Raw genomic sequence first — 14,411 nt, 5'->3', positions numbered from 1 at the left:
GGCTTTGCAGGCGTGTCCCTCCTGACCAGGGCAGAGGGGCAGAAAGGGGAAAAGCAGCAAGTGACTGGGGAGGGGGGAAGAGAAGCGAATGGGGGTGGGGCCTTGGGGGAAGAGGTGGGGCAGGGCTCGGGGGGCTAGGGCAGGGTGGTTCCAGCTGGAGTGTCCGATTTTTTAAATACAAAGTTGGCAACCCTACTGGTAACTGAACTAATGGGGAGGTTCGCCAAGATTTTTATTATTCTAATTGCTCTAACTTAGTCTTATTTTTCCTCTATTAAATGTTTGTATTATTACCTGGCAGGTAAGCAGTTAAAATAATTAATTTTGCAAGATGCACATTGAATAGAGCAAAAGGTGGTCCACAGACTGCTTGGTGGTGGGTATGCAGAGAGCTGTCTGGTCTCATGTTGCTGACTTCTCCTTACAACTGCTAAATCACATGAGAGACGACTAAACCAACATTAAATACTTTCCAATTATTACTTTCCCATGGAAGCAGTTGCTGTAGAATGATATGCGCTCCTAAATAGGGATTCTCTGCAATCACGAATGAGTGGGCATTTGATCCCCTAAATGATCTCTCCATTAAAATGTGATTCAAACCATGAAATGGTTCAAGAACCCCCTGAAACAGAGGCCTCAATCTGGCACTCTAGTTACACTCCTGCAATTGGTGGCTTAGGTGCAACTGAGAGCAGAATCTGGTCAAACAACTCTGTGTAGAATGTTTTCCCTCTTGCGCAACAAGTACAACAACAGAAGTCGTTCGCACCCTTGGGAAGGATCCATCTGGTAGCAATAGCTCAGTTATAGAGGTCTTCCTGAGCAAATATTGATGATAGGTAGAAGATAAATGCAGAACATCCAACAACACAAGTAAACAATAGCTACGGAGGATGCAAAACTTTATCAACTTGTGGAGCGTGAGCCTCATGCTCCACAAGTGCTCTGCAGAACAATAGTAGGACCTAGTGTTTACATATAGGCTTGGCAGAATTCGATATTTTTAAATATAATTTTAGCAGATAATATGAGTGTATTTTAAGCATTTGAAATTTTTTTATTGATTTACACTTTCACTGTTGTGCAAAATTATGGGTTTTAAGCTTTTTTTGTTTTAGTTTGAATTTTCACAGTTATAGGAAATTGTGGGGATCAGACAATTATTCCAAGATGGTAGACATTGAGATGCAAAGAGTTAAAGCTTTATAAACCATTAAAACACACATTTCCAACATCATATATCAAAATATCCTTAAATCAACAAATCCGACCTGTTTTAATTATTCATTCTCTAGTCCATTTGTAACGAGCCTTATTCAGAAGTCTAAATCACTGGATTTGACCTTAATAAGTTCTCAATCGGCATTTTTCTTACGTTGCCTATCTGTAAACAGCAGTTGTTATTGATGGAAATATTTGTTGTTGATTTGTGCTACCTGTGGTGAAATTGACATTTACTGATAAAAATCTAATCCTTCCAAGCCTAGTCATATAGCACTTTATATGTTCAAATGCTAATCAAATAAAACGTTAAGCAGAAAACATTGAACACTGAAGAGGCTTGACAATAAAATTAAATTCTCCCACAGAATACAGTGAAAGCTGTTGGGCAAGAGGAGTGAGCTCCTATAGAATGCAATGGGAATTAATAGCTAGAGGAGTCATGAGTTTTGGAGGGGTATAGAAATGGGGCATTCTGTATTCTTTTTTTTTTTTTTTTTTTTGACCAACAGCTCCAAATCTTGAAGGGAGACCAAGAACCAGACTCCTTTTTTGTTGACATGGATTGTTTTTCCTTAGTTGGAAATGAGACCAGTAAAAGAACCAGGAACCAGTCTTTGTCACTTCGTGAAAGTTGCACTTGCATGTAGGCAGAAGCACATTGATAGGGTGTGCAAATGACACAATATGGGCTTTCCCCCATCTGGGACTGAGCACATTTGCAAAAAGAGGACTACTCCCCTTCCTAAGAGCCTTCTGCTAAGTGTTTCACTGAATTAACAATATTGTATCCTGCTAAACACTGCTGTGCTAGTGAAGTGCAGTATCTTTATGTGTGATAAAGAAAGTGCAAAGACTTTATTGAACCTAAAATAAAGTGAAAAAGAAAATATGGAGCTTCAGCAGGCCATTTGGAACTAACAAAGGTAAGTTTTATGTTTTGTTTCCAAAGATATAGGGCCTGTTTCCCATTCCCTTGAAGTCAATGGGAATCTTGCCATTGGCTTAAATGGGAGCAAGATTGGACCCATAGTGGATAAGTGAATAGTTTGTATGTGAATTTAACCACCCCACCCCAAAAAAAGCAATGAATGTTATACTGTGTAAAATGAACAGGTATTTTTCATGCAAGGTTAGTTGTCTTTACTACTACTGTTATTTCTGAAGGTATCTTTTCTGAATTCAGTTAACATCTTATTTAAATGTTTGTTCCTTGAATCTCTGCTAAAAGCAACCCTATTCTCTCAACACAGATCCTGAAAACATACTTTAGATTTATGCCCACCACTAATAAAATATGGAACATTGTTGCTAGTGTGATGACTACTTGAACAGGACTTTTCCAATCCCTTCTTTACCCAAGGAGAGGACTGTTGCAGAGCATTTACTGTGTCTCTAAACAGAATTAATATACATACAACCCATAAACATGAAGATGTCTTTATGTAGATACTTGTATTTTTGATGCTGCTTTTTGTGGTATCCCGTTGTGTTATGTTGCAACAATCTCATATGTACCATATTTGAAGCTAGTTTGCTATTAAGATTCAATAAAGATTTTTTTTTAAGTGATTGCTGTCAAATGACGTGTTACAGCATGAGCAAAACATCCAAGAGCACAACACAATAAGCAATTGTCCTAGTCCAAGGGGATGTTTTAGAACAGTGGTCCCCAACCTTTTCCATGGGGCGGGCGCCGGACGACCAGCCGCCGAGGACCGTGGCCGCCGGACAAGCAGCTGCCAAAATGCCGCCGTGAAGTGGCAACGTCAAGAGGCGTCGCTACCGAAATGCCACTGTGAAGCAGTGTCAAGAGGGGTCGCCCCCAAATCGGTGGCATTAATGATCCCTGGTGTCTGTTTCCATGATCAGACTATGCAATTTCCAAACCTGACATTCTGTCCAGGATTGAACAAGGGGAAGAGCCATGTGTCAGGGATCAAGGGGACCCAGAGGAAAGGGAAGTGTCTATAGACACCAAGACAGGTGAGTGGTGACCGATTATGTAGGGCTGTGAAGGAATGATGTTTATGTATGGCACAGGGATATCTGTAGTTTCTGGGAGAATGCTCCTTTGGCATGCCCAAGAAGAAAAGCGCTTCCATTTAGCTAGGTAACATCTTCTAGTAGAGTCTTGTCTACTATTAGGAAGAATGTCTTGCATGGCTGTGGTGCATGAACATTCTAAGGATGATGGTGCAGGTTCCCCAACCTGGGTCTGACTGGGGCCTCATGGCCTTCTCCATGAGGTATTTGCAGAGACAAAGTTCCTGTCCATCTTGGGCATGGCTGGGGAACAATCAGCAGACACTACACCTCACCGTGATCTGGGCTTCCCCAAGGCAGTCCAGGCAGCACGAGTGGTCGTCACTGTCCAAGAAGGATCTTGGGCAGGGAAGCACAGAGTTTGAAGCCCAGAGTCCAAAGCATAGTCTGGCACCCAAATGGTACCGGGCGGGAGAGGGGGGGAGCAGGATTTCCCCCAAAGAGACTAAATCTAAACACTAAGAGATCTGTAAAACACTAAACTATAAACTAAAAACAGTAAAAACTATTTAAAAGCTAAATCTAATTCTTGTTTTATAAGCCAAAGATACAGGGCAGAAACCAGAGATTTTTTTCATTGGCTACTAACGAGACACCAGAAAATAAAAATTATTTTCAGGCATTACCAACCTCTACCGCTACCTTTGATATAAAGTCATGGGATGCAGGTGTCTGGAAACAACTGCAGCTGACAGTGCTGAATGTGTCACATTTGTGATTTCAGGTCCCAGTGACATTTGATGAGATCTCAGTCTATTTCAATGAGCAGGAATGGGGGAATTTAGATGAAATGGCAGAAGGAGCTTTACAAGAATGTGATGAAGAGCAACTATGAGACTTTGCTCTCACTGGGTAATGATGTATTTTCATTCATTTATCAGAAGTTCCATGATCAGTGCTTTTTACATTTCCCGTGGTTTTGGGTAGATCAGCATTCACTTAGAACTTTTGTGACTGGTCCACTTTACACAGCCCCCATTTAAAGAGACTAAAAATACCCAAGGATGGGTTTAATACTTTAGTGTCCAGTATCAAAGTACTAGCTATATTTTTCTTGTGTGTATTTAACTGATACACGCAGAGATTGGACAGAAAAATCTCTCTCTACCTGCTCAGAACCAGACGAGATTAAATAAACAGCCCCCCGTATATGTGGCTATTTCTGAATCAGCTGCAGGGTCCAAAACTGATCTTCTACCAGATGTTTTATGTTTTTTTTACTATTTTGTCTACACTCAAATTGCCAGTCATCTCTGGTGATGGAAGGGGATTGGTTTAACGTAATTCTCAGTCCTTTGACATTGTAGCAAGTACTCAGTGGCTATTAATGAAGCATAATGATCCCTGGTGTCTGTTTCCATGATCAGACTATGCAATTTCCAAACCTGACATTCTGTCCAGGATTGAACAAGGGGAAGAGCCATGTGTCAGGGATCAAGGGGACCCAGAGGAAAGGGAAGTGTCTACAGACACCAAGACAGGTGAGTGGTGACCGATTATGTAGGGCTGTGAAGGAATGATGTTGTTTATGTATGGCACAGGGATATCCATGTCCTAGAATAGAGGTGGGCAAACTACGGCCAGTGGGCCACATCTGGCCCGTGGGACCCTCCTGCCTGGCCCCTGAGCTCCTGGCCCGGGAGGCTAGGCCTCCCCCCCCCCCCCCGCTGTTCCTCCTCCCCCGCAGCCTCAGCTCGCTCTGTCGCCGGTACAATGCTCTGGGTGGTGGGGCTGTGAGCTCCTGGGGCAGCGCAGCTGCAGAGCCCGGCCTGACCCGGTGCTCTGTGCTGCGCAGTGGCGTGGCTGGCTCTGCCAGCCACCGGTGCTCCAGGCAGCGCGGTAAGGGGGCAGGGAGCAGGGGGGTTGGATAGAGGGCAGGTGGTCAGGGGGCAGGTGTGTGGATAGGGGTCGGGGCGCTCGGAGGGCGGGGAACGGGGGGGTTGAATGGGGGCGGGGTCCCGGGGGGGCAGTCAGGAAGGAGGGAGGGTTGGATGGGGCAGCGGGGAGCAGTCAGGGGCAGGGATTCTGGGGGCAGTCAGGGAGAAGGGGTGCTTGGATGGGGCAGGGGTCCAGAGGGGGCAGTCAAGAATGAGGGGTGTTGGAAGTCTGGGGGTGATCGGGGACAGAGAGGGGGGGGGGGGGGTGGGGCAGGGGTTTTGGGGGGCTGTCAGGGGGCGAGAAACGGGGGGGTCAGATGGGGGTGGGGGCTGAGCCACGCCTGGCACAGCCTCCCCTAACTGGCCCTCATTACAATTTCAGAAACCCAATGTGGCCCTCAGGCAAAAAAGTTTGCCCTCCCCTGTCCTAGAATCTCATCAACATAATGTGGAATTCAATGTTTTTGGTTTTTTTTTTTCAAAGGGAAAGTTAAAATGGGAAGTGTTGGGGGCCTGTTAATTGTGGCTGTCATCTGGGAGCTCAGCAGTGCGGCTCTGGGGAGCCTGTAATGGTATGTCTGCAGAAGGATAAAATTCCCACAGCAGGGCCATGGCTGTCCCAATTCAGTTGACTCGGGCTTGCAGGGCTCAGGCTCTGGGGCTAAAAATCACTGTGTAGAGTTCAGGCTGCAGCCCCAGCCTGAGCTCTAGGACCCTCCGTCCTCACAGGGTCCCAGACTGCAGGCTCCAGCCTGAGCTCTAGGACCCTCCGTCCTCACAGGGTCCCAGACCGCAGGCTCCAGCCTGAGCTCTAGGACCCTCCGTCCTCACAGGGTCCCAGACCGCAGGCTCCAGCCTGAGCCGGAGAATCTCTACAGCGATTTTGGAGCCGCAGAGCCCGAGCTCCTCTCAGCTGACCCAGGCCAGCCGCAGGTTTTTTATCTGCATGTCGATGTACCTTAAATGACTGCAGGCGTGTTCGTATGTGTTCAGAAGACCTGTCTGCTTTGGCAAAGAATTGGCCGAGGTTTGAATTTGGGTCTCAACTCTTTTTAAAAAAATGTTCTGTGAACACTAGAAAAATACACTGAGATTCTCTTTCCTCTGAACAGAATCTTCCATTTCCACACACATTTCACCCCGAACCAAGCAAGAGGAAGAGCCACCGATTGGAGATCAGCCAGCTTCAGAACCACAAGAGAGCCGTCCAGATTGCAGCGCCGGTGAGTAACTCAAACAACGTGGATGCAGTGAATGAGTAAAATGTTGGAAATGCCAACAAAACTCTGATGAGCTCTTAAAGGTTCTGCCTTTTTCTCATGTTGTTCTGTTTTGTAACCAGAACTTGACATTCCTTCATCTCCGACCTCAGTCCTGGCTTCCTACCACTCCTGGCTGACTATGGGCAGTGTAGCTCTCTCATCATCTGATTTATTCTCTCCTCTCCCCCTCCCCCTTTTCAGGTGAAGAGGCTTTCTTTAAAAATCAAGCATTTTATTTAAATCCCTGTCTGGATTCTATAGGTGGCAGGGATTTTCGTACTTTGTGCTTCGTCCAGTGCAGAGAACAGCCTCTAGATGCTAATGTATGCAAATAATAATAATCCTTTATTCTATCAGGTGAAGGGGCTCTGGTCAGATCTGAGGATCGGCATCATGGTGAAGGTCCTGTGAGCCTGGAGCTGACCAAGAAGTTATCGGGTAGATCTGCAGAGAAGTTTTTCCGGAGTCCCAATGTAGGAATGCCCTCCGAGAGGCAGGGCAGCTCAAATATACAACCGGAGAACCCCGCAAAGATCAGACCTGGGAAATCTACTCCGTGTGAGGCAGGTTCTGGTGAACTCCAGCCAAAACCACAGCCCTGCGCAAGAGAGAAATCAAAGAGCTTCGCTTGCAAGACTGTTGATAAATCTCATCGGAAACGTCACACTGTAGAGAAAGTATATCCTTGCACTGAATGTGACAAAAGCTTTCCTGATCAAGCACGACTGACTAGTCACTACAGAATCCGCCCGGGAGAGAGACCGTATCAGTGCCCTGTGTGTGGGAAACGATTCAGATACCAATCTATTCTCATCAAGCATCACAGAATCCACACGGGGGAGCAGCTGTATAAATGTACGGAATGCGAGAAAAGCTTCAATGAGAAATCCAAGCTGACCAACCACTACACAGTCCACACTGGAGAGAGACCCTATGCTTGTAAAGAGTGTGGGAAAAGTTTCCGGCTGAAGATGGATCTTATAAATCACCAGATAAGTCATGGCAAAGAGAAGCCTTATCAGTGCGCCTTGTGTGACAAGAGCTACATCCAAAAGAAACACCTCCTACGTCACCAGCGAGTCCACACAGGAGAGAGACCCTTCCATTGTACTGTGTGTGGGAAGAACTTTCGGCAGAAGTTTGTCCTGCTATCCCATCAGCGACTCCACACAGGAGAGAGACCCTATGCCTGTACCGTGTGTGAGAAGAGCTTCATCACCAAATCCAAATTGACCAGTCACTACCGTATCCACACGGGAGAGAAGCCCTACAAGTGCACTGAGTGCGGGAAGAGCTTCAGAGTGAGGGAGACTTACCGGCAACACCAGCATAGTCACGCGCAAGAGCAACCCTACAAGTGTAGTGACTGCGAGAAGAGCTTCAGCTGCCAGTCAAATCTTATTAGACATCAGAAGGGCCACACTGGAGAGAAGCCTTATAAATGTGTGGAATGCAACAAGAGCTACATTCGGAAGGAGTGTCTGCTAAACCACCAGCACATCCACACAGGAGAGCAGCCCTACACCTGCACTGAATGTGGTGAACACTTCAGGCTAAAGGTGACTTTGGTAAAGCACCAAAAGAATCATGCACAAGAGGACTCTGGTCAGCGCAGCCTGTCCTTTAAAACTTGAATGGTCACTGAGGTTGGTACAGTACAGCAGGTGACTTACACAGCAGGAGGCTGTTTAAATGCACTGCTGGTGACAGACACTTAATTTGAAAGGACTATCCTCGTCCAAAATGCCAGCTTCCCCATGTGGCAAAGGGAATGTCTAAATGTAGATGGGGAACACCTGAGAAAGGCTCAACATCCGCTACAGTCGTCAGATTCATTTAGTTTCTGAGCCTTGGCACCTTTCAGGATGTGGCCCAGAAAAACCCAAACTCCGAACGATGCTGAGGCCAAGAAACTTTATTGGTAAACAGTCCCTTAAAGACCTCCAAAAAGATTCTCTTCATGGCAGAATCCTCTGCAGGCTCCTTGGGGCCTTTTACAGCAATTAAAGACCAAATTCTTGATATGAAAATGAGGGGGGCAAATATTTTGCGTATATATATGTAACCCTCCTGCCCATCTAAGTTGGCAGCAACAAGGAACGGGTTCTGTATCTAGGGGTTCCGTTTCAATAACGCAATGCAAAACCAGCTCGAGCCCCCACCCAGTGACCTGGGACAATTACATACCACCCCCTGGGCGCCTCTAGGAGGCAATACTTCCCCTCTCGCAAGCACGGAGTCTGAGTGTAGCAGAAAATGTTTAATAACACGAGGTAAACGACATCAGCATTAAATTGGAAAAACACCACAAACAGGATTCCTAACACAAACCATGAGCAAAAGACCCACCCCAGCAAATTGGGCCGTGTCCTTTCCCTTTGAGTGATTTTTGGGTTGCTGGATTCAAGAACCAGAGTCCCCAAAGTCCAACAACCCTCAAAGTCTCTGTCCCTGGTCAGTGCAGCCCCAGAATGAAAGGGGGGCACACAGGGTATTAAGGGGCACCTTAGGTGATCCAAGGCTGGCTGGCTGTCTCTCCATGGGGTTCCACTGCAGCCTTCACCACGAGCCAGTCCACTTCCTGCCGTCCTACAAACTGCTCTGCTCTACAAGCTGCTCCTCCAACCATCCCCGCAAACTGCTCCGCCAGCCGCTTAGCAATTCCCCCACTAGTTAACACAGCACTCAGTGATCTGATCTCAGCTCTTAATGATTTCAGCTTGTAGTAGGGGAGCCCCAGTGCTGGGTGCACCATTGGCCCAAAGTGAATTCAGCTCAGCAGCCGTGATAGAATCAAAGTTAGCTCTGATATTCAACAGTGGAGAGAAAAGGTGGTGTAATTGGTGTTTCAGGCCCTCAAAGGATGGCCCATACTATCAGGTACAAATACCTGTCCCCATCCTCTCTCAATTCACTAGGTTTTCTAACGCATGCCCCTTGTCAAGCAAGTGCTACTTAGTTAATGGTGAGTCCTTCTGTCATACAACAGTTCCACTGGCCTTGATTCACAGAATCAGGGTAACAAAACTTTATTCTTCCTGCCCCAATAACAGAGAAACTGGGGATCCCACACCAGCCAAAGTAACCACTTTCAGTTGCTGTTGTTTCATACCAGGCAGGTGGGTGTGCCTATGCAAACAAGATCAGCCCCTGGAGTTCTTTTCCACACTCGCCATAATTCACCACCAGATGTCAGGGTAGAGCTCATCCGGACTCTGCTTACATATATAAATAAATAAATATGAGAGAGAGAGAGAGAAATCCTCTCTCCATTTTAAAACCCGAGAAGTCACTTGATGTGGGATTATTCATCTCTCCAAACTAAAAAGGCAGCAACAGTTCTACATGCAAAGAAAGTAGCAGTGGAAGGAAGATGGAAACCAATATCTGCTCAAGAAATAACCGGTCAAAAAATCCTATTCAACCCATGTTATTTAAATCTGCTTTAAAGCCTAGGACGACTCATCAAATATCTAATCATTAGAGGTTTTATCATGAAATTACATTATCTGTGCTTGGATATGGGAAGTTTCTTTCCATCCCACTTTAAACAACTCCCACAAATCCAGGAAATCTGTGTGTCAACTTTATAAAAACTAAGTGCATAAAAATATCTGTTGGGGCGGTAAGCAGGAAAGCCTGGCCACTGACTTATAGGATGTCTTATGAGGCTTTCTGAGATTTTTATGATTCTAAGCACTCAAATTTAATAAATGAGAAGTAAAACTGAAACCTAGTTTCCTTCTCCAGACCTGAAGAAGAATGCTGTGAAGTTTGAAAGCTTCTCCCTTCCATCAACAGAGGTTGGTTCACCTTGTCTCTCTCAAGTGAAACTGGGTTATTTAGGAATTTTAAAAACCCTATTTTTACAGTGTGCGTCTCTAAATTAGTGGTGGTTTGATAATGGGTGTAGATCAGAGTCGGCAACCTTTCAGAAGTGGTGGGCCGAGTCTTCATTTATTCACTCTGATTGAAGGTTTCACCTGCCAGTCATACATTTAAACGTTTTTTAGAAGGTCTCTTTCTATAAGTCGATACAACAATAGTTTAGTTATATATTATGTAAAGTAAATACGGTTTTTAAAATGTTTAAGAAGCTTCATTTAAAATTGCATTAAAATGCAGAGCCCCCAGACCGGTGGCCAGGACTCAGGCAGTGTGAGTGCCACTGAAAATCAACTCGCGTGCTGCCTTTGGCACGCCTGCCATAGGTTGCCTACCCCGGTGTAGATAAATCTCTGCATTAAGCATCTTTGCATAACTTTCATATGACTTTGTATTATGCCTCTTTATATAACCTTGTATTAAGTCTTTCCATATATAACCTCTATTTTCATACAACTGGAGCAGTCAGAGGGTGGGGAATGGGGGGGGTGTTGAATGGGGGCAGGGGTCCTAGAGGGGCAGTCAGGAAGGAGGAGGGGTTGGATGGGGCGGTGGAGGGCAGTCAGGGGCAGGGGTTCTGGGGGCAGTCAGGGAGAAGGGGTGCTTGATGGCCTTGGGAGTTAGAAGCGAGCACCTTCTTTTGAAAACACCCTCTTTGAATATAAATGTGGCAGCATTAAGACAACACCCAGACGGAAACACTACGGATGACCAACTGACACAGACACAGATTTTGCATCTGGTACAGATTTGCATGAGAGGGAAGCTGCTATAAAAGTGAGGTGTCTTGCAGAGGAACTCGGGTCTCGTCTTGTCAACACTGGAGCATCGATCCAGATCGACAGAAGCCCGGCTCCATCCCTCCCCCATCTAACTCACCTGGCCAGTGCAGTTAAGGGGAGCAGCTAGTTGGTAACAACATCAAGCCGGAGTGTGCTTGTGTGTGTATGTGAGTACATGACTGTAATATATATGATATGCATATGACACGGTGTTGATTGATACATGTATTACCAATAAATGTGGCCCTTTGCCTTATCCCCCTGAAGAGATCCTGTGCAGTACTTTAAGTACAACATGGGCTCTTCCGTTTTCAGATGACACAAACCTAGGGGGGTTGCCAGTACTTTGGAGGATGGAGTTAAAATTGGAGAACTGGTCTATAGACGACAAAATGAAATTCAACAAACAAATGTCAAGTGCTACATAAACCAAATGCACGAGTACAGAACGGGGGGGAACTGGCTTGGCAGCAGCACTGCTGAGAAGGATCTGGGAGTTCTGGTGGATCACAACCTCAACATGAGTCAACAATGTGAGCCTGTTGCAAAAAAAGCAAATGCAATGTTAGGTTGCATTAACAGAGGCCTAGCAGGCAAGTTATGGGAGGTGGTGATAGTACCACTCTACTCGACACTGGTTAGGCCTCAGCTTGAGTACTGTGTCCAGTCTTGGTCACCGCTTATAGAAAGGATGTAGTGAAACTGGAAAGGGTCCAGAGGCAAGCAACAAAGATGATCAAAGGGATGGAACACCAGCCATACGAGCAAAGGCTGAAAGAACTGGGTATGTTTAGTTTGGAAAAGAGGAGATTAAGGGGGGACAGGAGAGTGGTCTTCAGATATGAAGGCTGCCATAAAAAAGATGGAGAAAAGTTCTCTTTTGCTGCAGAGGTCTGACAAGAGGCATTGGGTTAAAAGTACAGCAGAGCAGCCAGATGAAAACTCAGGAAGAACTGCTTCACTGTAAGAACAGTAGGACGAAGGAACTGACCCCTGGGGAGGTTGTGGAAGCTCCTTCACTGGAGGTTTTCAATAGGAGGCTGGAGCCGTCTGCCTTGGGTGGTTTAAACACAACAAATCCGGCATCTTGGCAGGAGGTTAGACTGGATGACTCTTGCGGTCCCTTCTGACCCTGTGGTTCTGTGATTCTAGGAGCCAAAGGTGTAACAAGATCCAGTGGCTGGAAGTTGAAGCTAGACCAATTCAGACTAGAAATAAGGCACTAATTGTTAGCAGCGAGGGTGAATTGGCACAATTTATCAAGCGTTGTAGTTGAATTCTCCATCATTACTGGCCATTTTTAAATCAAGATTGGATGTTTTTCTAAAAGAGCTGCTGTATGTGAAACAAGTTAATTCAGGGAAATCCTGTAGTGGAATATAGGTGGTCAGACTAGATGATCGCAATTGACTTTACAATCTGAATGAAATCCAGAGACTGTGAAGGACTTTCCCACTGTGCATAACTCCATAACTAAAGGAACCAGCCATCTGGAAACTCCTGCCCAATTCAGGACACTACACAGCAGATCTCTTAGTCTGTGGCTACCCTCTGGCATTGCCACCAATCCGACAACATGCAAGCAGCCGTAGCCATTCGGGATTACAAAGTCTGACAAGCTTGCTAAGTAAACTAAACATGTGTAAGGCCAAACCAGAACTCTCTCTGTCTGTGCTTTGCAAAAAAATAAATACTGAAAGAATTCAACAGCAAAACGAAATACTTCTTGCGTGATACACCAGATAGTGAAATATCACAACCTACTAAGCAATAACATTGAGATCCTGAGAACATCAAATGGACACTGAGGATCCTATATTATTTTTTGAATACTGGCTACTAGAAATATTCATGTGAGATCCCAAAGTGGATCCACTTGCCTCTAAAAGAGCTTGTCATGTTCCTAAAACAAGAGCAGAGCTGGTTGAAAGAACCTGACCTGGAACTGTGATCTGTTGTCCATCTCTCTTGAGCAACAGTGGAAAATATTCATTCACTTGCACTATACGCTTACTTTTAAATAACCTGTAAATGACCACAATACTATTTCTTCTTGTCATACCCTCCTCCTGACAAGCTGTGGGTGAGCATAATGTTAATATAGCCCAGTAAGCTAAGAATCCACTATGGTGATAACCTGTATCTTGCTACACGGAGGGCAGAGACTTCATTGGACTTAACAGAAAATAAGGACGTATATGGGATCTTATCAGCCCATTCAGAGCTAATGGAGATTCTCTCTTAAACTGTTTTAACATAGTGAAGGAGTGGTTGGTATATTTAATGACATGCATCCGACGAAGTGGGTATTCACCCATGAAAGCTTATGCTCCAATACGTCTGTTAGTCTAAAAGGTGCCACAGGACTCTTTGTCGCTTTTTAATAATCTTTGTCTTTGAAGCATTTGATTTTAACTTTGTATAAAGTGATTTCTGCTATCCCTAATTATTACGTCTAAAGGACAGTAAAGATCTCACCTAGACATTTAGGGCTTTGGAATATACTTTGTCTTATTTCTTCCTGATGCAAAACATGGAAAGTATAAATTGGAATTGTGCCTGTTTTGTAATAAACATGAAACACTGTGGACGGAAGCATGTCATGGGAGCAACATACTGCTTCAGGCTAATAAATATAACCAGTTTATTTCAATTAAAATTTGCCAATCCACTGCTGGATGGCTGCAATGTGAACTCTGATCTGAATCAGAACTGGCATATATGCTGTGCTGCCTTTCAATTGTATTTTCAGGACATCTCTACATGCACTATTCTGCTGCAGAAATCTGCTAAATATACTAGTTGGGCTATTTTGCACTAGTGAGATTAGCCATTTTTTCACTAAAGAAACATTTTAAGTGAGGGTGATGTTAAACACATGACCACCTACCCCATAGTCCAAACTGGAGAGGACACGAGCAGGGAGCGTTTTAACAATCAAATAGGTCCAAGCAGATCTGAAATCTATTGGCGTGCAGCTAGGGTTTTAAAAAAAAGTAATTAAAACTCACCCATGCCCTGCTGTTTACAAAATACATGACAATGGCTACGTGGCTGATACACTGCAACTGCTGCTAGTTCCACTAATGATAAACTTCTCACTGTTACCTGGTGCTTTCTCCACTGACCCATCCACTCATCTGTTGTATTCACCTCTTGATGTGACACCTGACGGCCGCTCAGAAGCCTCGGTGGGTGTGGAATGCAGTTGTCCATTTACACTGGTGCCTCCAGCAAATGACCCACAAGGGAGCCTGTTGCTGGTGCTGGAGTGAAGGGAAACCAAGGCTGGAGCGTGGATGGGTGTGTTGGGGGAAAAGGGGAGCAGGAGGGTG

General features: G+C 45.2%; 1 protein-coding gene and 1 long non-coding RNA gene across 2 annotated transcripts in view; both read left to right on the top strand.

Annotated features, from left to right (window-relative positions):
- LOC117873931 (zinc finger protein 271-like) overlaps window positions 1-8,487 on the top strand; it is a 42,870-nt gene extending 34,383 nt beyond the window's left edge. The window contains exons 8-10 of the mRNA XM_034763834.1: window positions 3,097-3,210; window positions 4,638-4,751; window positions 6,767-8,487. Coding sequence (XP_034619725.1) covers window positions 3,097-3,210; window positions 4,638-4,751; window positions 6,767-8,043 — 1,505 coding nt within the window. The 3' untranslated portion in view covers window positions 8,044-8,487. The remainder of the gene's footprint in view (window positions 1-3,096; window positions 3,211-4,637; window positions 4,752-6,766) is intronic.
- On the top strand, window positions 3,185-6,368 carry LOC117871893. Its single transcript, XR_004644351.1, has 3 exons — window positions 3,185-4,122; window positions 4,638-4,751; window positions 6,260-6,368. It is a non-coding gene; the product is annotated as an uncharacterized LOC117871893 (long non-coding RNA).
- Window positions 8,488-14,411: the final 5,924 nt, after the last annotated feature.

Source organism: Trachemys scripta, chromosome 2, assembly GCF_013100865.1.
Source record: "Trachemys scripta elegans isolate TJP31775 chromosome 2, CAS_Tse_1.0, whole genome shotgun sequence".
Classification (NCBI taxonomy): Eukaryota; Metazoa; Chordata; order Testudines; family Emydidae; genus Trachemys; species Trachemys scripta.
The sequence above is the reverse complement of the archived record's forward strand: the minus strand, read 5'-3'. Positions and strand labels throughout refer to the sequence as shown.